The following is a 19,022-nucleotide window of genomic DNA, read 5'->3' as shown; positions in this document are numbered from 1 at the left end:
CTGGGGGCTCCGGGCTGCAGGAAGGATACATCTCCCCAGCAATCTATGGCTCGCTCAGCCCACATCTTTTGTTAAGAAACAGCTGCACGGGCACCCAGGGAGAAGCGTCCCAGGGGTGGGAATGCCCCAGGCACACAGCACTGTGTGTGCTGCCTGCAGGGAAGCAGGACAGGGGCTTCCCCCCCTCTGGGCAGTGTCAGAGCTCCATGCTGCCTCCTTCCCCGAGCAGGTTGGTTCCTTGCTGTCTCATTAGGTCTTCTCAGAGGAGAAAAATGAAGTCTTGTTTTTGTTGCAGATCCTCGCTCTGACAGCGTGCAGGAGGAGAAGCAGCAGAGAATGTGGCTACTCCATGGATTCGGACCACCTGAGCCAGTCGCACTCTAGCCGAGGTGTCAGGTATGACACGCATTGATGATGGTGCAATGAACTTTTAATAGGAAAAACTGATTTTTTTCCTTCAGTGCCTTATGGAAGACTCTGAGACTCACAACAATGCAAACCATCACTGAAATATTCTTGCTTTGCTTGAAAAAAGAAAAAGAAAAAAAGAAAAGGAAAGAGAAGAAAAGAAAGGAAAAGGGAGAGGAAAGGAAAGGAAAGGAAAGGAAAGGAAAGGAAAGGAAAGGAAAGGAAAGGAAAGGAAAGGAAAGGAAAGGAAAGGAAAGGAAAGGAAAGGAAAGGAAAGGAAAGGAAAGGAAAGGAAAGGAAAGGAAAGGAAAGGAAAGGAAAGGAAAGGAAAGGAAAGGAAAGGAAAGGAAAGGAAGGGAAGGGAAGGGAAGGAAGGAAAGGAAAGGAAAGGAAAGGAAAGGAAAGGAAAGGAAAGGAAAGGAAAGGAAAGGAAAGGAAAGGAAAGGAAAGGAAAGGAAAGGAAAGGGGAAAAAAAAAGAAAAAAGAGGAAAAGAGAAAAGAAGAAAAGGAAATGAAAGAAAGTGAAGAAAAAGCAAAAGAAAGGACTGCTAACAAGATCTTAGTATTGAAAAAAAAAAATCTTGTAAAGAAATCAGTGCAACAAAAGCCATTCTTTGATACCACTGCACAGAAACTGAACTCGAGTCCTGAGCGCACGCGGCCGCGGTGCGGTGCTGGCAGCTGTGGGCATGCGGCTCCGACAGCATCGCACCCAGCCTGGCCCCAGCACAGCCCCCAGGGACCGAGCGCCGGTGGTTCTGAGCCGCCCTCAGCTGTCGGAGCTATTCTGTATATCAGCGAAGAACACCTGAAGAAAAGAAAATGTGCATTAAATACAGCTAAGGTCACTGACTGTGAATCTGTAAATCCAAGAGAAAGCAATCTGTGGAACTGCATGTCCTGCTTCCAGACCAGTAAATTCATTTCCTTGACAAGGTAGCTAAGTGCAGGCAGAAATATTGTATTCCTTTGTTTTTCTATCATCGGGCATACCTACAGGTGCTTTATTAAAACAATATTGGGTGGCTTTAAACAAAACAAAACAAGAAGCGACGTGCTGTTTAGGTTCAGACCATATATCTCTTTTCTTGCTGTGCATCTGCATTTTAATTCAATGTTGAATATCAAGCAACGAAGCAAGAGAAGCGCAGGTTAGTTTTTCCCAGGCCTGCTTCTGCCTCGCACGGGTTCCTCCCAGCTAGCAGTGTGCTCAGCTAAATGCTTCTCGACAACAGTTTCAAACCGGAGCAGGGAACAGCCCCCCGAGCAGCCCCGCCGTGCTGGGAGATGGCACAGCCCTGCCCCAGCAACCCGCAGCCTCCGCCTGGGAACCACGCAGCGTCATCTTCAAACGAAGCAACAACAACAAAAATGATTAAAAATAATTAAAAAAAAAAAAAAGAACAAAAAGGTGAAACACGTTGTCAGTCACGCCGGAAGCGTGCGGTGAGATATCTGCGTACTAATTACCTCTAATAACGACAAGGCGTATTTTCTGTAGTTTACTATAGAATTTTGTTTCGTCGGTAACATACGGCGCAAAGAAGCTCATTTAAACCAGTCTGACCCGTAGGCGTTTAGTTTGCTGATGATAGATTCGAACTTTTAATAGGATTTAAACAACAACAAACACAAAGAAAAGGACTGTATGGGCAAAGTCTCGCTAAAAATACGTATTTCCAACCAAATGTAATATAACGACCATTTTAAAGGCTCATAGGAGAATAATTTATCGTTCCAGTTTTTAACAGGCGATTAAACAACAAAGTTGTGGTTTTGGTTTGGGTTCTTTCTGTCATGAAACTGTGATTTTTTTCACCTTCTGATCACGATCCGCTCCGGGTGAGGGCGGGCTGGAGCGGTGCGGTCCTCCGTTGGGTTCAAACCAGGAGTTTTTCTTAAAAGCTGTATAAAAATGTATGTTTATCAAATCCATTTTTACCGAGTGGAGGCTTCACACCAGTGAAGGGAGTTTGGGAAACAGTTCGATATTTTTTAAACTTGCATGTAAAGCTAAAACAAAATGTGGTGATTGCTTACAAACCCCAGCTACCAACTCCAAGCTATGGGAAGTTCGGCGGTAGTCTCACAACGATGTTCCAATTTATTCTTTTCCTTTGTGTTGCTTTCGGGTCTCTTGGGTTCTTTCCTTTTCGTTGTCTGTTGCTATTTTTTTCTGTTTTCTCTCTCTCTCTCTCTCTCTCTTTTTTTTTTTTTTTTTTTCCAGTTTGCAATTTAAGTTCCTATTTTTGGTCATTGAAACTGCACTTCAGTGAGCAGAAAAATTGCCAAGCAAACTAATGGCTGTAAAAGCATAAACTGCATGTGTGGGCATCAATTACTGAGCCTCATTTTAATGAGGTGTTGTACAAAGAGTTTTAATACATTTTGTAAATAAAACTGTAAAGAAAAAGAAAAAAAAAAACACAAAGAGTTTGCTGATGTTTTCCCCAAGGAGAGGCACCGCTGTGGCCACAGAGCTCTGCTCTGACTTGGAATGTCCAACATTTGTTACTTCTGGGGAAAGGCTTTGGGGCACAAAGCTGAAATGAAGCACAGTGCTTTGGGGAAATAGGAATTTGGGGTTTGGCACCCTGAAAACAAATGGTGTTGCTCAGAGAGCTGTGGGTGCCCACCCCCGCAGGTGCCCAAGGCTGGGCTGGGTGGGCCCTGGGCAGCCTGAGCTGGGGAGCAGCAAGACCACAGCAGGGGGGGCTGTAAGGTCCCTTCCAACGCAAGCTATGCTGTCATTCTCTTGGTGTGATGCAGGCAGGGTGTGTGGGGCTGAGCTGGGGCAGAGCAAAGCCCACAGGGATGGCAGGGAGAGCCATCTACAGATGAGACAAAGACTGAGCCCATCAGCACATGGTGACAGCACCATGCAGGCATTGCTCAGCACTAAGAGGGGACAAAGCCTTGGGCTGGCAGGGCCACCGTCCCCAGCCTGTGCAGCCTTGTCCCCCAGCAGCAAACACAGCCAGGGCTCTGCACTGCGGTGGCACAGCCCCACAGTGCCCCGCTGAGGGCTGGTGCAGAGCATCGTGACTTGTTTTTAACAAAAAAAAAAAAAAAAAAATACTTATTTGTGGTTATTAAAATAATAATAATAATTCACAGTTATTAAAATAAAATTACAAAATATCCCTGGTGCTTATATTCATTGCCTCAGTCTGAAAAATTGATTCTATTTTGCAGGCAGCAAGACATAAACAAGCTCTGGATAATGATAGTTCTATTCAATTAAACTAGGGGATTTAAGTACAGTGATAACGTTTTCATGGGTATTATAAATTTCAAAGCACTGTTAATTCAGACCATGCCCACCCACAACTACTGCTGGGGACAAAATTGCCTGTAGCTGCTGTTGTCCACCCCCAGCCCTGTGGTCTGGGCAGGCTGTGCAAAGGCCTCACCACCCTCAATGAAAAACCCCTCACATCTAATATAAATTTCCACTCTTTTAGTTTAAAACTGTTTCCTCCTTGTCCTATCATTATCTGATCATGTAAAAAGTCAGTCCCACTCCTGCCTATAAGCTCAAGTACTGGAAAGCCATAGTGAGGTCTCCCCGGAGCCCTGTCTTCTCCAGGCTGAACAAGCCCAGCTCCCTCAGCCTGCCTTCACAGGAGAGGTGCTCCAGTCCTATGAACAGCTTCATGGCCTCCTTCTCGTGCTGCAGACAGCATAACAGATGTGGACAATCTTCTCCCTGCCCATTGCCACCCCTCTGTTCATGCAGCCCAGGATGCTGTTGGCCTTCTGGGCTACAAGTGCACACTGCTGGCTCACATCCAGCTTTCCTCCACAGGGCTGCTGTCAGGGAGTTCTTCTCCCTGTCTGTACACGGATATGAGATTGCCCTGACTCAAGAGCAGCACCTTGTTGAGGCTCATTAGGCTTACGTGATCCTACCTTTCAAGTTTGTCCACATCCCCCTGGAAGGCATCCCTTCCTTCTGTCACATCAGCTGCACCACTCAACTTGGTGTCATCAGCAGTGCTGAGGCTGCACTTGATCCCATTTTCCATGTCACTGATAAAGATGTTGAAGAGCACTGGTCCCCTGGGGGACACCACCTGTCACCAACCTCCACCTGGACACAGAGCCATTGACCACAACCCTCTGGCCATCACCATGCAAGCGCTTCCTCACCCACCGAAACCCAAGAGGCCAAGGCCCTGCTCCACAGCCACGTGTAAGAGGAGACCTGGAGGAGCAATGGGGTCAGGGCAGTTTGCTGCTGCCAGCTGGGGTGGGGCAGCTTCGAGCCTGCAGGTCACATTACAGTGCTTCAAGGCTGAATTGGGACTGCAGTGCTGAGCTTTGGCACGGGTGTGGCCCTGGGGAGCACAGCTGTCATTGGATTTGCTGCAGGTTCAGGCTGTGCTTTACTTTAGTTTCCAGCAGTGTGAAAGCAGCAGTTGAACCCAGTATTAAATGAGCAAAGGCCAAAGGGAAGAAACTCTGAGAAAGGCCCAGGAGGCACAAGGCACGGTGGGGGCGCAGGGCCGCGGGCAGCACAGAGCTGGATCTGCATGGCAAGGATCGTGTAGGGGCTATAAAGCCTTTAAACGTGTAACATCTACGTTAGATAACGTCGAGCACACAAATAAAGCAACTGAGCCATCACTGCACGTGAGGCAGATGCTCGATTTGCCGTAAGCAGGGTCCTAAAGCGGAACTAAGGTGCGATTCCACGCAGGACCGCAGCCACAGGGTGAGGTGCAGCCGGTGCCCACCGCCCGCCCCGCGGGTCCCGGGGCACTACAGCCGCTTCCTCCCCACAGACACTGAGAGGCTCCGCGGTTCTTCGGAGCAACACTGACATGCAGCGGCCAGCCGGGCTGGGAACCTGCAGGCAGCAGGCAGGCAGCCCCGGGGGGCGGGTGTGCTGAATTCCAGATAGGGACTGAGAGGCCTAATCACCAAAACGTAAGGGCCGTGCTTTGAGCTGAGGCAAATAAATATAAATGGTATTTATTTAATATTCCCCTGCCCTTTGAACACGGGGAGTTTGCCATCTTCAGCCAAACAGCTCATTAGGAGCCAGCTGACGCTGGCAGCACCCAGCTGTAGCAGCACTGTGGCAGCCCTGGCTGCTTTCAGACTTTCAGACGTCTCTTCCTCTGGCATCCATCGGCCAAAGGGGTGAGCAGCGCTCAAAGCACTACAGCTGTGACAGGACCTGTAGAGAACCACCGCATTGACCACAGCATAGAGTTCATTGGCCGTGAAGTTTTTGTATTTCCTCGTGAGCTTTTAATATAAAAGGACACGCAGAGCACCAAACATTGAACAGAACAAGGTGTGTTTCCCAGGCAAACCATTAACATCTGTGTATTGACAGAGGTGCATTTCCCACACCTGCCTGGGAGCAAAGGGCAGTGGCAGAGCAGTTCACTCCACACAAATTTGAGTTTGGATCACTTTCAGCAACCTTCTTTTTCAGAAGAGAGCGCCAGCAGAAGCACCAATGGAGACAGCTGCTGCTAAGCACAGGTAAGCAGAACTGAGGCACAGAGATCAATAGGGAGCGTGGCAGCAGTAATACAAGCCAAAGCACTCCCACAAATAGAACACAGCTCCTGCTTGTCAGTCTAATAGCATAACCTTGAAAATCACAATCATCCTGTCCTGTTAGAGACCATAAAGGTAAGGACAGACTGCCTTATGAAGGCCCTGAGGGACTGCCAATATAGGCAATGCAGCTTTCGAGGGAATACATGGCTCCTGGAGGAAGCTCTACCTATGAGAAACCTTCAGTCTCCATTACAATTTACCTTCTAAACCTTACAAATCCTCTGCTAAGAGACTCGTCTTAAAGTGGAACAACTTTGTCTTTTGAAATAATTATTCAAATTAACTATTCATTTTGTCTTTAGGATAAAGCAGGAGCATGCACTCCACCCTTTGCACAGCAGCCACAATAGCAAGCACTGCTTCCACTGCCTGTCTTCTGAGGCTGCATGAGGATGAAGGCTGTCAGGTTTCATCTTCCTGCTCACATTTGTCTTCATAGTGTTGAACACTTCTCACTAGCATCCAAGCCCTCTCCTCCACAACCAAATTTATTGCAACAATATTGAAGAGAGAGCACAAATGGACGAGGGGCAGAACTGAATTTAAAAATGAGACATAAGATGCAGTAAATACAAAAGCTGAAGAGGAACAAGTTAGCACAGTATTACAATTCAACTGACCGATGTGTCACCAAAGGGGGAAGCAGTGACCCGGAGAACATTTTGTTCCACCATACCTATTGGCTACCAGAGCAAAGGACGGCTTACAGAATGCTGCAGCACGGGGCTGCTGGCAAATAGAAGGAACAAGCACACTCAGAGGTTCAGCTGCTCCAGGAGATAATTTGCTGTGAAGAAAACATGATTGACACACCATCACCAAAATTCAATAAGAATCTAATCGTAGCATATATATCTGCACTGCTGGACCCAGGCCAAAAAGCTCAGCATCCAAGATACCTGTTTAAATAGCGAACAGGGCACTTGGGCAGGACACCAGAGCCATTCCTCCAAAGAGCAGAAGCTGGTATTATTTCACAATCCCTGTTTCGCAGCTTAAACTACTCATCACTTTCATTTAAGAAGATTCACAGCTCCAGGGTGAAATAACAACTCATCTTTAACATGAAGACTTCCAAACACAAAGATCCCTTCACCCAGGTGAACATGTAGTGACTTCAAAGTGAGCTGCCACACTACATGAGAAGGGCCAGGCAAAGTCCTTATTTTTGTCAGGCATTAAGCTAAACTGCTGAAATTAAGCTAAGACATTTTAAAGTCAGCCTCATTTGACTAGATTAGGAAATCAAGGGGGGAAAAGACACCAAAGATTCTTAGGAGTTTTGGATCACACACAAACATCTCAAGATATAAACCTGATTGAATTCAAGAAAGCACACCTTGAGCTTCCTGAAAGCACAGCACAGCTGACACATCTGTCACCTCACAGGAGGCACATTACGTTTGGGATGTTAACAAATGACAGAAGTAGAACAGTGCTAAAACAGTAACCACTCTCCCACAGTTCCAACTCATTCACTCACAGACCTTCATAGCAGTACATGAAGCAATAAAGCGACCACACACACACAATGATTTACGACCCATTGAGAAAACTATTGTTTATTTAGAAAAAAGGTTACACTGGTAGAATTCAGCAGATAAAAAAATTTGTTTTTTTTTTTTCTTTAAAAATGTCATTGTGAAACTTTTCAGACTAAAGTTTAGCGATAAAAAGCTCCTGTAGCTGTAATTGAAATTTTTTTTTTCTTTTTTTTTTTTTTTTTTTTTTTTTTTGAAGAGAGCATTTCCAATTAATCTAAAAACAACATGACAAACAAAAGGTGTGGCAAGGGACAACTGAGCACAGGTTTAGGTCAGGATGGAAGAATCAGGGTTTGTTCTTTATTTTTGTTTTTCTTTTTTAAACAAGCCAACGTTGTACACAGAATATACAAATAATCCCTAAGCATCGCATGAAAACAGTGCTCCCACTTTGTTGTTTTCTGTGTGTGTTTTTCTTCTTTTCTAAGTCACTGGTATTAAAAACAGGCCAAGTAATAAATAAAAACTGAGTTTAAATGAGGTAAATTCAAAAAGGTTCAATAACTGTTTATTTGTGGTTTTCAAACATCTAAAAGAACGCATTTCATACTGAAAGAATTACTAAACTCAGGCAGTATTTTAGACAACCTAAAGTGGAACTCTGTACACATGAAACCTCCTTTGCACTATGGCAACTGTTTGTTTGCAGCACATTGTGCTAAAATATGGAATAGGTAACACTTTCAGCCAGGTACTGAAAATAAATGTGTAAGAAACTAAGCAACAAGTTAAAATACAGTAATGTACAACTCAACAATTAAATCTTCAGCATGGGGAAATAAAGCAGAGAACTGAATAATTTAAGGAGATGCAGATGGGTCCTCTTCGTTCACAAATTTCTGTGCAATCTATACTCTGGAAAATACATTTCTGGTCACAGCTGGATATCTTGTCATTTCAATCTCACCTGCAATGAAGGCACACACAGAATTAGACACTGCTCAAATGAATACCCAACTCACAGTTGAATATTTTACTTCATTCACAATTCAAAGAACATGAATCCTTTTTGTTACCCAGAATCTCTTTACATATTTGCATTCAGCTCCAGTAGCAGAATAATGGCACCAAATGAAACTCTTGAGATCTTTTCCCTAAATAGTCCATCCCCCCATTTCCAACAATCCAACTGTGGAGAGTATCTTCAGAAGATACTTCTGGATGATCAGAAGATTTCAGGAAGTTTCTTCCTCTATTAATTCAAGAGTTATTACTGAAGATGAGAAGGCAGATAGCTCCTAAGCCACTACATTTTTGTTTACAAAACAGAAAGCATTGGTTAACAGAACTTTGCTTTTATTGTTTTGTATCGGGGTTTTGCTCACGGTGATAGGTTTTATCTGCTGCTTTGTTTTTAAGACCCAAGCAGAGCACAAGTGCAGTTTCTTGGAAGGGAATTCATGAGAACACTCCATTATGTTACACCAGCCACAACCCCTACACACCTCCTGAAAAGGAATTCCCAAAGAGCAAAGCATTTGCACCTTTCAGGTTTGGTCTGTTATTTTTAACAATCAGATGCAAACAGAAGAATTTGGGAATATCACAGTCTGTCTTTGATGCCTAAAGCAAATACAGCCACTCCAAGAAGCAGTGTTAATTTGAGAGTCCACAACAGTAAATATCCCCATGTAAGTTTTGGCACATTCACCTTAGCTATAAATATTCTCAAACATTGGCTAGTCCAACCCCCTTACTCAAAGAAGGGTTCATTAAAACAGGTTGCTCTGGGCTATGCCATGCCTGGCCAGTTTTAGAATACCAAGGCTAGCAATACTGTACCTCTCTGGGCAGCCTGTTCTAGTATTTGACCACTCTCACAGAGTTTTGCCCTTATTTTTCAATATAATTCTTATGAAAAGTGTTTGTAAGAGGTTTCTTGGCTAAGAAATTGGACAAATTCTCAGCCTCATTAATCCCTCTTCAAAATCTGAGACAAAGAAGAACCTGTCCAACTAAAAGTGTTCTCTTGCCTCCCTCTTTAATCACAGAATTGCAGGGGTTGGAAGGGACCTCAAGAGATCACTGAGTCCAACCCTCCTACCACAGCAGCTTGTTTAATAAGTTTAAAATGCATTTTTCTACAGTCAGAACAATATTATTCTGAGAAAGCAAACAGCTCAAACTGCTAAAACAAGCAGCTGAAGAAAAATACTTAATTTCATTCATAGGTGCTGTGAGCTCTTAAAGCGAACACAAGGAGAAATTAAACAATTCCTCAGTTCTAAACAGTGAACAACCAGGAATTACAAAGCATTTGGATGATGTGGAAACAAAGAGATCATATTCTTTAATATTTGTTCAATACCAATTGGTTATTTTCATATTTACCCAATATATACACACTCTCTAAAAATAGCCTAGGGGTCTACATGGAAATATTGCTACTGATGTGTGGCTCAAGTTAGTAGGTCCGATGAACTAATTTTCAATCAACTGAGGCACTGTGCTTCTCAAACAACCAAAAATGAAAGATGAGACTCAAAACTGTTAGATGCAAAAATACCCTCATATCCCTACAGCTAAACTTAAGCCTTTGCATATTTGCAAAAGTATGAAAAAAATCAGAACACTATCAGCTTCAAATCACTATTTTTTCTAAGCTGGAGTTACTGAAAATAGTTGCCTAAAGTTTTTTCCTTCAGTAAAGGGTCAGAACATTCATGGAGGTGAGGAATTGCCTTACTACACCACACAGCAATTTGGTATAGCCAATACTCTGTACAGAAACTGAAAGAAAGGATCAAAAGTTTCCAATGCATTAAGCAAGGGTATTCTTAACTAACAAAGTAGGTTATTAAGACTGGCAACTTATCAGTATCACAGTGATTTGTCTTCAGTTTTGTTCTTGAAGAAAGTGCCAAACAGCTGACCCCCTCAACCACACCACCCTCCCCCTTTTTTTGCCAAAGAAGTTTAAGCACCTATTCCAGTTCCCCAACAACAGGGAAAGCTATTTCCCTAGGACAGAATTTTTTTAAATTGTGTAATTTCAACCCTTTACCACTCAGACTGGTGTGTGTGCATGTATCTGTTACCAGTCAAGAGAAGCCACAGTAGTTATCAATTCAAAGAAGGTAAATGCATTTTTATTTATTTTTATTTTACCTTGACTGGAACATTCTTCATTATCTGTGCTTGTCTGAAGATTTATGAGTAGATTCAGCATTAAGGAAAAAAAATTGTTTTAAATTATATAATAAAAAGCTACTTTTTTATATTTTTTCCTGAAATGCTGACATGTAAAAGGATATTGTTTCTTTTCTTCTTTCCCTCCAGTGCTGTCTCGTTTTTCTTTCTTTTCTTTTTCTTTGTCATGTCTTGATTCCTGAAAAAAAAAAAAAAAAACTAGAAGTTATACATGTAGTTTATTACAGTAGATGCTGTACTGTCAGACTAGATGTATTATATTCTCCATTATATTCATCAGAATATCAGTAATTAGCTTTTAAGATAGTCAAAATTACAAAAATCTCAAACAGCTCTGTGATAACCTCTATCAGTAAAGAATTACAACTGGGAAGTAGTTACAAAACACTTACCTAGCTTCACAGAAATACTTGTGACACATGCACTTGAAAAGATGAATACAAGCAATTTATATTTAAACATGCCCTGCTTTTACATAGTTGCAGACTGCAAATATACTTGAAGTTTTGAATACTCTAGCATAAGTTCTGAATTTTTCTGACTACTGCCAAAAGAGCTGTTCCTCTAATTTATCCTATCAGGAGTGACCACTGAAATACTTAGAGCCAGAAGAAATTCCAGAAGCATTTCCCTACAAACTCAAGGCATATATTTTCAGGCCATACACAAGCATTAAAATGAGGGAAAAGGTTAGCTTATTCTGTCAAAAGCAAACAACAAAAAAACATATCACAGGGAAACAAACCAAAGGGAAAAACTGACTAAATGATAGTAGCTTGCTTTACCTTTTTGCTACCAGAGGAGCTCTTCTCCATCTTTTCTGCTTTAATTGAATCACCTTTTTCTTTTCCTGAAGATTTTGATTTGCTCTTCTCCCTCTCTTTTTCATTTGAACGAGGAGAATCAGAAGGACTTTCGCTTTTACTATGTTTTGAAGAACCTGCTAAAAAAAGAAAAAAACAGAAAGTTTTAATTAATTTAAGAAGTGAGTAAAACCTTAACATCCACACACACAAACCAAAATACATACTTGTCCCATTTTCTTCCTTGCGTCGTTTAGTTGAATCCTGTGGCACCTCTCGGTCACTATTGGAATGATCCTGGCACCAAACACAATTACACAGATATTAGTCAATTAACACACACTGCTGAAGTGGGCAGCTGCTTACAAGGTTATTCTGAATAACTTTTTTTTGAACACCTAAAATGTAACAGTGTAATTACAGCTTGTGTAACATTTCTTAAGATCAGATTTGAAGGGAAAACGTAACAGAAGCAAAACCAACCCTGATAAGGATCACTTCTGTTTAGATGGGCTGCTTCACCAATTATTACTGCCAAAACTTGAAATAAAAGCTTTCCATACATTTATCAACTTTCCATACTACTAGTTTATAAAAGTTTCACCAACCCTTTTTCGATCTTTCCTGTCCTTTTCCTCTTTCTTCTCTCTCTCTCTGGATCTTTCCCTTGACTTGTCCAAGTCTTTCTTGTCCACTTCTCTCTCTTTACTCTTGGACAGTGTTGGAGTAGTGTGGTTAATGTAGTGCTGTTAAATTAAGGCAATATCACCAAATATTAATATATATTCCTAGATGTGTAAACAAGAAGTCTTACTCTAACAAAACAGATCTAGCTCAAAAAGCAAGATTTACCATTACTACTTTTGTTGACAAAAAAGTGATCAAAGGCATTTTTGAACTGGTCATCTATCATTTAACCTATAGCATTGTTTTCTCAGCACTGAAAATTCAGGAACCCTTTCACCTAACTGAAAGGCTTATTAGATAGACATGTTTGTTTACCAGTATTGTCCAAAACATCAAAATTAATCAGCAGTACTACTGATAGAGGATATGCAGGCTCTCAGCCTTAGCATTTGCAAATTCTGCATGGAATGAATGGAGACAGTTTCTAATTCTTTTTTTTTTTTTTTTTTTTTTTTTAAATAAGTACTTTATGGATTAAGATTAAGTCAACTTTGAATAACATGTGTTTTTGCTAAAGTCATACAAAATTCCACCTTAAAGCTGACATTTCAAATGATAAAAGTCACTCAACATGCAGTTCTGTGTGTTTGCTTTGTAACATGTTCTAGGTTGTTATTGCACTCCTCCTCCTAACCAGTCTTAAGTTCCATAAAACAAAGCTGAATGTTTGTGATACGAACTAACTAGGGAGAGAGGGGGGCAGCAAGAAGAAAAATCATAGTAGCACCAAGCATAACACTTGGCAAAAATAAAAGGCTATAATGTGCATACAAGAGGTAGTAGACTTAGTTACCAGAGTACATTCATATTTTTTTTTTTTTTTTACAATAATAACGTATTCTAACTATAATTGTATCTCTTAAAAAGATCAGACTATAAAAATACTTTTTATGAAAATACTTTTCATAAAAAGACCAATTAAGAAAACATTTCAAAATGAAAAATGTGTTTTTGTGGTATTTCATATACTTAAGTTACAGCAACACACAGAATTAAGTTAGTATACTTCAGCACACCCTTTAGTTATCAATTTTATCTGAAAAATATTTGAATTAAGAATCTTATTAGAGACATTTTGCTTAATCAGCACACTAAAAAGCACAAGATTTGACCAGAACAATTCAGAAACTATTAGAACTAGCCAAACCAACTGAAAGAAAAATATTGTTTCAAATAGTTCTAAAGTTAATTCAGTCTCTCAAATTCTAGCAAACATTTAACCTAAAATCAACAAGCTCAAACTTTGATAAGAGGCACATTGTTAGGATCCTTTTCCTTTCAGCACGTGCCAGAATGCTGCTATAACTGCCACACCAGTGACCTCAGTAGCCCTTTCTTTCTGCTCTTTCCCCTCACTTATCTTTGTGTTTTTCTGCATTTATTCTCCAGGTAACATCATCCTTATTCCCTGCTTTGTTGTTGCCTTTTAACAATGACTTGTAACAAATACATTCTTTAAGCAGCCCCATTTAGTAGTTGTCACCCACGGATACTTTCCACATTTCGCTCTGCTTTCCTCTTACTCTGCTTCTTGCATTCGGATGGTTGATCATGACAGATTCCCACTGCTCTTCTACCATTCCAATGGAGAGTTATGGAAAGTTTTATTCCCTTCTCCTCTCCTTACAAGAAAAGCCTAGGTTTGGTTGTCAAATTTTATCAGCTCACTTCTAGAAATGCTGCTAGCTGAATCCACATCAAACCTGGGGCACTGCCATATGCTATGCAGCTTGGACAAAGGCCAAAGAATAACACAAGCCTAACTCAAGTCTGGCAGCATGTACTTTATAACCTGCAGTGTAAAACATCATTTCAATGGTCTGCCCCACGCCCTCATCCTCTCCCATCCTCCTCAAAAAAAAAAAAAAGAAAATCAGCAAAGTCAGGAATAAAGAAACTTTGTTAGCACACAACAGCACTTGAGTCCCTAGCTCTGAGCAGAAGCTGAACTCAAATCTGCATCCTTCCCCTCAATGTGTACATGAAGTTAAGAGAAAAACTTAACTTTTGTTACATCATATACAGGAAAAAGCCAAGAATTCTAAGTTCAAGGTAAACATTATACTTTCCTAATTCCAAACAAATTAAATGCACAAAACATCATGACAATCTATACACTATCATTTCATAATTTTAAATCTAAGAATCAAAGGATGCCTCCTGTGTGCAATCCCCACACAAACAGGTACAGCTGATAAAGGACAGACCCAACTCAAAGCTAGCAAGCATCCATTAAGCAGCCAGGGCTATTTTGAACTGAAACAAGCCAAGCATTCTGAACACCTTGTTTCAAAGAGAGCTACAAGTAAAACATCAGTGCAGTGTATAACTGCAATAAAACCTTTGTGCATTGTAAATTACTATATCTTACATAAACCTACAAGTTATCCAGGAAGTCCAAGTGTTCAATAACTTCCCAGTGACAAACATCTGTGCTATGTACATACTATTACTGAGTGCATGACCCAAATTCTTAAGAGCAACTTTAGAAGACTTGATCCATTTCTACTAGTCAGATACAATATATTTTAAACACGCCCAAAAGAAACAGCAAAAAGCTTTCTTAATATTAGCCCACAGTATTTGTGATTGTCACCGTAATTTATTTAAAAAAGCAACACAACAGCTGCAGAATTTGTCTAAAAAATTAATATTCTGAAATACCACTAAGATCTCAATCCTTTAGCACACCCTCTTGTAAGATACTCTATCTGCAGTGTGTTTACAGAACAGAAACAAATGATTATTTAGAAAGTTATCTATGATGTGATACAATAGAAGCAAGGGGAAAAGTATTAAATATGTTTTTGTTTTAAAATAACTCTTATTATTTCTATTTTTTTTATACCAATTAGTCTAATTAGTCTATTACCTCTTAGGCTAGATAAATGACTTATGAACTTTTTAAATTAAACATACATGTTTCCATGAGGACCAGTAAAATGTTTATTTTGATCAGATTACCCAAAGTCGGACTTCACTTTTTTCAGCTCTGACTATTCAGGTGGATCATTTGTTCAATTTTCTGAAAATAAGTGAAGCCAAAGACACTAATGACAACTGTGCTTCTCTTTCATTCCTTCCTTTTTCATTCCTCCTTCAGTGTTAGCTTGTAGAAGGCTGAAGAAGTTACCACTGAAGGAGAGATTACCATGAAATGAAATCTCTTTAAAATATTGGGTGAATGTTAAATTTAGGGACTTTTCTTAATGTTGCTTTCACCTAACAACTCTCCCTCTCTCTCCTATAGCAAAGTTCTACATCCCTCAGGTACAATGCTGGATTTACAGGAGTGGAATTCCTATTTTCTGAGGTAGTTTGCCACAAGACCAAGGTTACATTTTCTCTGAAACAAAACTCAAGTAAATTTTGGTGGTTTCTAAAAGATTCAAACCTTTGTTGAAGAGTCCTTGAGTTCGTTGAGGTTGTCCTGTAGAAAATGAATGGAGATGACACGTAAGCTGGAATAGTTTTCAGAAACCAGAGGAACTTTGGGAAGCATGGCCGCACCCTTGAAACAAAAAACAGCTACTCCTTCTGGAATAAATCTTAGGTTAATACTTCACACATAATAAAATCTAGAAATTAGGGTGTTTTTTTTAAAAAAAGGAAGAAAAAAAGACATGTCTATTCCCTACTCAGTTGTTATATTAACTACAAAATTTGTTCATACCCAAATCTTCACAGAACACTGAAAAACCATTCTCCCACCAAGAAAAATAGCCTTAATTCTAAATACTGCTGAATCACAGTTGAAATAGGCTTAAAATGCTTTTAAACCTGTATCTTCTCCACTTTCAGTTAAATGTGGCAGAATTCACTCTAGAACTTTACATTGCCATTTACAAGAACAGGCAAGAAAATCTTTTTAATTCTATTTTCAGTAGTTATCCCTGCCACCTGCTTCCTTAAAATTAATAAAAGCTACTCCAGTTCTTCAAAATTAATCTAAATCTTTTAAGCAAATCTTACATTGAAAAAGATACACTTCTGGGAAGAAAAAAAGAAAAAAAGAAAAAAAGAAAAGCTTGTCCTAAAGCTGGTAAAACGATGAATTTTAAAAGCTCACATAATCCATCACAGTGCTCTCGATGAAGTATTAGTGACTTACAGTTTCAAATGTTCAACGTACTGCAAATTCAAAGATTCCACGAACATGGTGGTTTAGAAATAAAATAAATATAGAGCAAGGAATGGCTACCCTGAGTCTTCAAAGTAGGCTACGCCCAAGGTATTGTGCTGCGCTTGAATGCTTGGGGTTTCTCTTTGCTGGGTAGTAGGCTTGGTTGCCACATCTGGTTTTATCGTACCGCAGGGCTCAACATGGTGGGAACCCATTGGAAATAAACAAACCTCGTAGGGAAGGTACGACAGAAGCTGCATGCTCACTGATTATACACAACTACAGGAGAACTGATCACCAAGGAGACTTTAAAATGGAACTCCTTTCAAGACTCCTCCTTGGAAGGCACATATCGGTATGACGCTCATCAAGAAGCCTGATGAATTCAGAGGTATCGTACATCCCGTATCATCCAGGAATCTTCAGTGTTAGAGATTCTTCAATGGAAGTGCAGAAAAATATGCTCCACTCTGCTGCAAAGACTCATTTGCTTGTAGCTACCATTGCACTCCAAAAAAACTGACTGTTTAAAACAATGAGGCACTTCTGGGTAAAAATTCTCTTGCAATTTCCAAACAATTTAGGAAATTTGTGCTAGGTCCTTGAAGCTTTACTTTGGTTAATAAAAAATATTTTAATAGAAAAAAAGACAGTCCGCCAATAAAGAAAAGGAATGCATTTTCTAATGCAATATAAAACCTCCAGTGGTTCCAGTGTATACTTGGCACAAAACTTGAAGGAAGTCGGACATTGGCATCCCAAACTTGTGAGCCTAACATGGGCGCTGCCTTCCTCAGGCTATACTAACCTTTACTGTTGAGGAATGTGATGGAGAAGAATGGATATCAACTTTGCGGCGTTTTTGTTCTGAAAAAAGGAAAAAGAACAAGAGCATTATTAAAACAGATTTAAGAGAGGATGACTTTTTGAAATACCAAAATAATCCGAGTTAAAATTAAGTTTTACCACTAAGTAAAATTTTGTTTAAGACACCAGCATTCCTTGAACTCTCTACACAAGTTTGCAGAAAAATAGCTAAATATGAAGAAACTGCTGCAAAATTGTGCTCGAGCTTTTTTTCCTCCTCTGTATCTGAAGAGGTGAACAGAACAGATAGCATTCCAGTCCAATTGCTTTTCCAGAAAAAAAAAGTACTATAAAACTCAACATCAGCCTCAGCTTATGAGAATTTAAAACATAACATTAACAACTTGAGATCTTTAATTTTTGAAGGAACTGATAAAGCTTATTGTGCCCTTAACAAAGCAAATCTTGCAAATCCCTTGTTTTCTTTCAATTCAAAGGCTAAGACCAAACTCTCAGAGAATACTCTTCAGGAGGTTTGCATTAAATTTTTACAAAGCTTCTAAACCACAGTTATACAAATACATTCTAATAAGTGACCATTTAGAATAATTCTTAATGTGTTATTAACACACATACAAAAGATTGAGAGGCTTTACAAAAATGAGCAATCACTGAAAACGCAAACTTTATACATTCACACTTCTCATTTTGGAGATATCCTGAATACCTACTTTAGGCACTAAAAAGTCATCACTACAAAATAGCTGGCCTTTCTTCTCTTCAACAGGGCCAAGGCGTTGCAGGTATTGGCATTCAGTGATTTTCTAATGACATGTTCTTATTGTCTAAATTTTTTTCTAGAACAGACTTACCCCTCTCACATTCTGATGTTTCTGATCGGGGAACAGGAGACTTCAAGGACCCAGCTACTGGAATCTTTTCTCCTCCTTTAGTATTTTCCTTGGATTTCATATCCTTTGCTACATCTTTTTCTCTGGATGGCTCCTTTTCTCTCTCCTTTTCTGCAACTGACTTTGACTCAATGGTGGTAACAATTGTCTTGGATTTTTCTTCCTTTGAAGCTTTTTCTTCTTTCTTGGCCTTCTCCTTCTCTTTGTCAGATTTCGGTGTTTTCTCCTTAATCTCTCTTGGTTTCTCATCTTTATTTGCCCGTTCTTCCTTTGGTTTATCTTTCCCATCCTTCCCAAGTGCCTTCGTCTCTGGAGTGGTAGCTGGAATCTTTTCTTTCTTTTCTTTATCTTTTTCCTTCCCGCTTTTTTCTTTATCATCTTTCTCTTTAATAATTTTGCTGCACCAAAAACAAAAAGGCCAATTAGCAGACAAAAAAACAGTTTGTGTTATAGGCGAGTCTTACTCCTGATTAGATAGAATTCCTTCAATCAGTCACTGCCAGATTATTTTGCTGCCGCTTCATCAGAACATCAACAAGCAAGAGTACTAATTTGTTTTTGTTATTTAACTAAAACAGAATGCATTTAATAAGTGTGTCAGCTTAGTACAGCTATGTATTTTGGCAGAAATCTTTTATTAAACTGAAAAAATAGGAACAAGTTAAACAGCACATGAAAGGATTGAAAAGGTAGGTCAGTCTCAAGGAAGACAACAGAGCATATCAAGGAACGAGTAGATTTCTCACCTGTTAGAAGCACTGTTTCCATTGCTTGTTGTCACCTTCGGTGTAGCATTGACAGTTTTATTAATGACTTTCACAGTACCCTGAGACTTCTCCTTTAGTTTATCTGTTTAAAGAAGGAGAACAACTTCATTTCAACAACATGCATCTCACTAATAAAAACAAGTATATCAGCACACTCACGCAAAGCTACGTTTAGCTACTAGTTAAAATAGGTTATTAAACATAGACTACACTCCTGCAAAATCACCCACCAGCTAAACAAA

General features: G+C 40.0%; 2 protein-coding genes and 1 long non-coding RNA gene across 21 annotated transcripts in view; 2 read left to right on the top strand and 1 right to left on the bottom strand.

Moving 5' to 3' along the window:
• Nucleotides 1–435, top strand: part of GRIA3 (glutamate ionotropic receptor AMPA type subunit 3) — a 542,807-nt gene extending 542,372 nt beyond the window's left edge. For all 15 annotated transcript variants that reach the window (XM_085230480.1, XM_085230478.1, XM_085230479.1 and 12 more), the window contains one exon: nucleotides 296–435. The gene's annotated coding sequence lies outside the window, so the exon portion shown is untranslated. The remainder of the gene's footprint in view (nucleotides 1–295) is intronic.
• Nucleotides 436–5,815: 5,380 nt separating this feature from the next.
• LOC146543788 (uncharacterized) lies at nucleotides 5,816–7,976 on the top strand. The gene is made up of 2 exons (XR_014884943.1): nucleotides 5,816–5,907; nucleotides 6,291–7,976. It is a non-coding gene; the product is annotated as an uncharacterized LOC146543788 (long non-coding RNA).
• Nucleotides 7,977–8,014: 38 nt separating this feature from the next.
• THOC2 (THO complex subunit 2) overlaps nucleotides 8,015–19,022 on the bottom strand; it is a 51,375-nt gene continuing 40,367 nt past the window's right edge. For 2 of the 5 annotated variants that reach the window (XM_085230462.1, XM_085230465.1), the window contains 10 exons: nucleotides 18,760–18,862; nucleotides 17,975–18,411; nucleotides 17,104–17,162; nucleotides 15,567–15,683; nucleotides 12,094–12,231; nucleotides 11,713–11,782; nucleotides 11,468–11,625; nucleotides 10,787–10,860; nucleotides 10,641–10,688; nucleotides 8,015–8,439 (listed from right to left, as the gene is read on the bottom strand). In XM_085230462.1, the coding sequence (XP_085086588.1) occupies nucleotides 10,661–10,688; nucleotides 10,787–10,860; nucleotides 11,468–11,625; nucleotides 11,713–11,782; nucleotides 12,094–12,231; nucleotides 15,567–15,683; nucleotides 17,104–17,162; nucleotides 17,975–18,411; nucleotides 18,760–18,862 (1,184 nt within the window). In that variant the 3' untranslated portion in view covers nucleotides 8,015–8,439; nucleotides 10,641–10,660. The remainder of the gene's footprint in view (nucleotides 8,440–10,640; nucleotides 10,689–10,786; nucleotides 10,861–11,467; nucleotides 11,626–11,712; nucleotides 11,783–12,093; nucleotides 12,232–15,566; nucleotides 15,684–17,103; nucleotides 17,163–17,974; nucleotides 18,412–18,759; nucleotides 18,863–19,022) is intronic. The other 3 variants (XM_085230466.1, XM_010715404.4, XM_085230464.1) reach the window with 2 other exon arrangements.

This window comes from Meleagris gallopavo, chromosome 9 (assembly GCF_905368555.1).
Source record: "Meleagris gallopavo chromosome 9, MGAL_WU_HG_1.1, whole genome shotgun sequence".
Taxonomy (NCBI): domain Eukaryota; kingdom Metazoa; phylum Chordata; class Aves; order Galliformes; family Phasianidae; genus Meleagris; species Meleagris gallopavo.
This window is presented reverse-complemented; position numbering and strand designations above follow the sequence as displayed.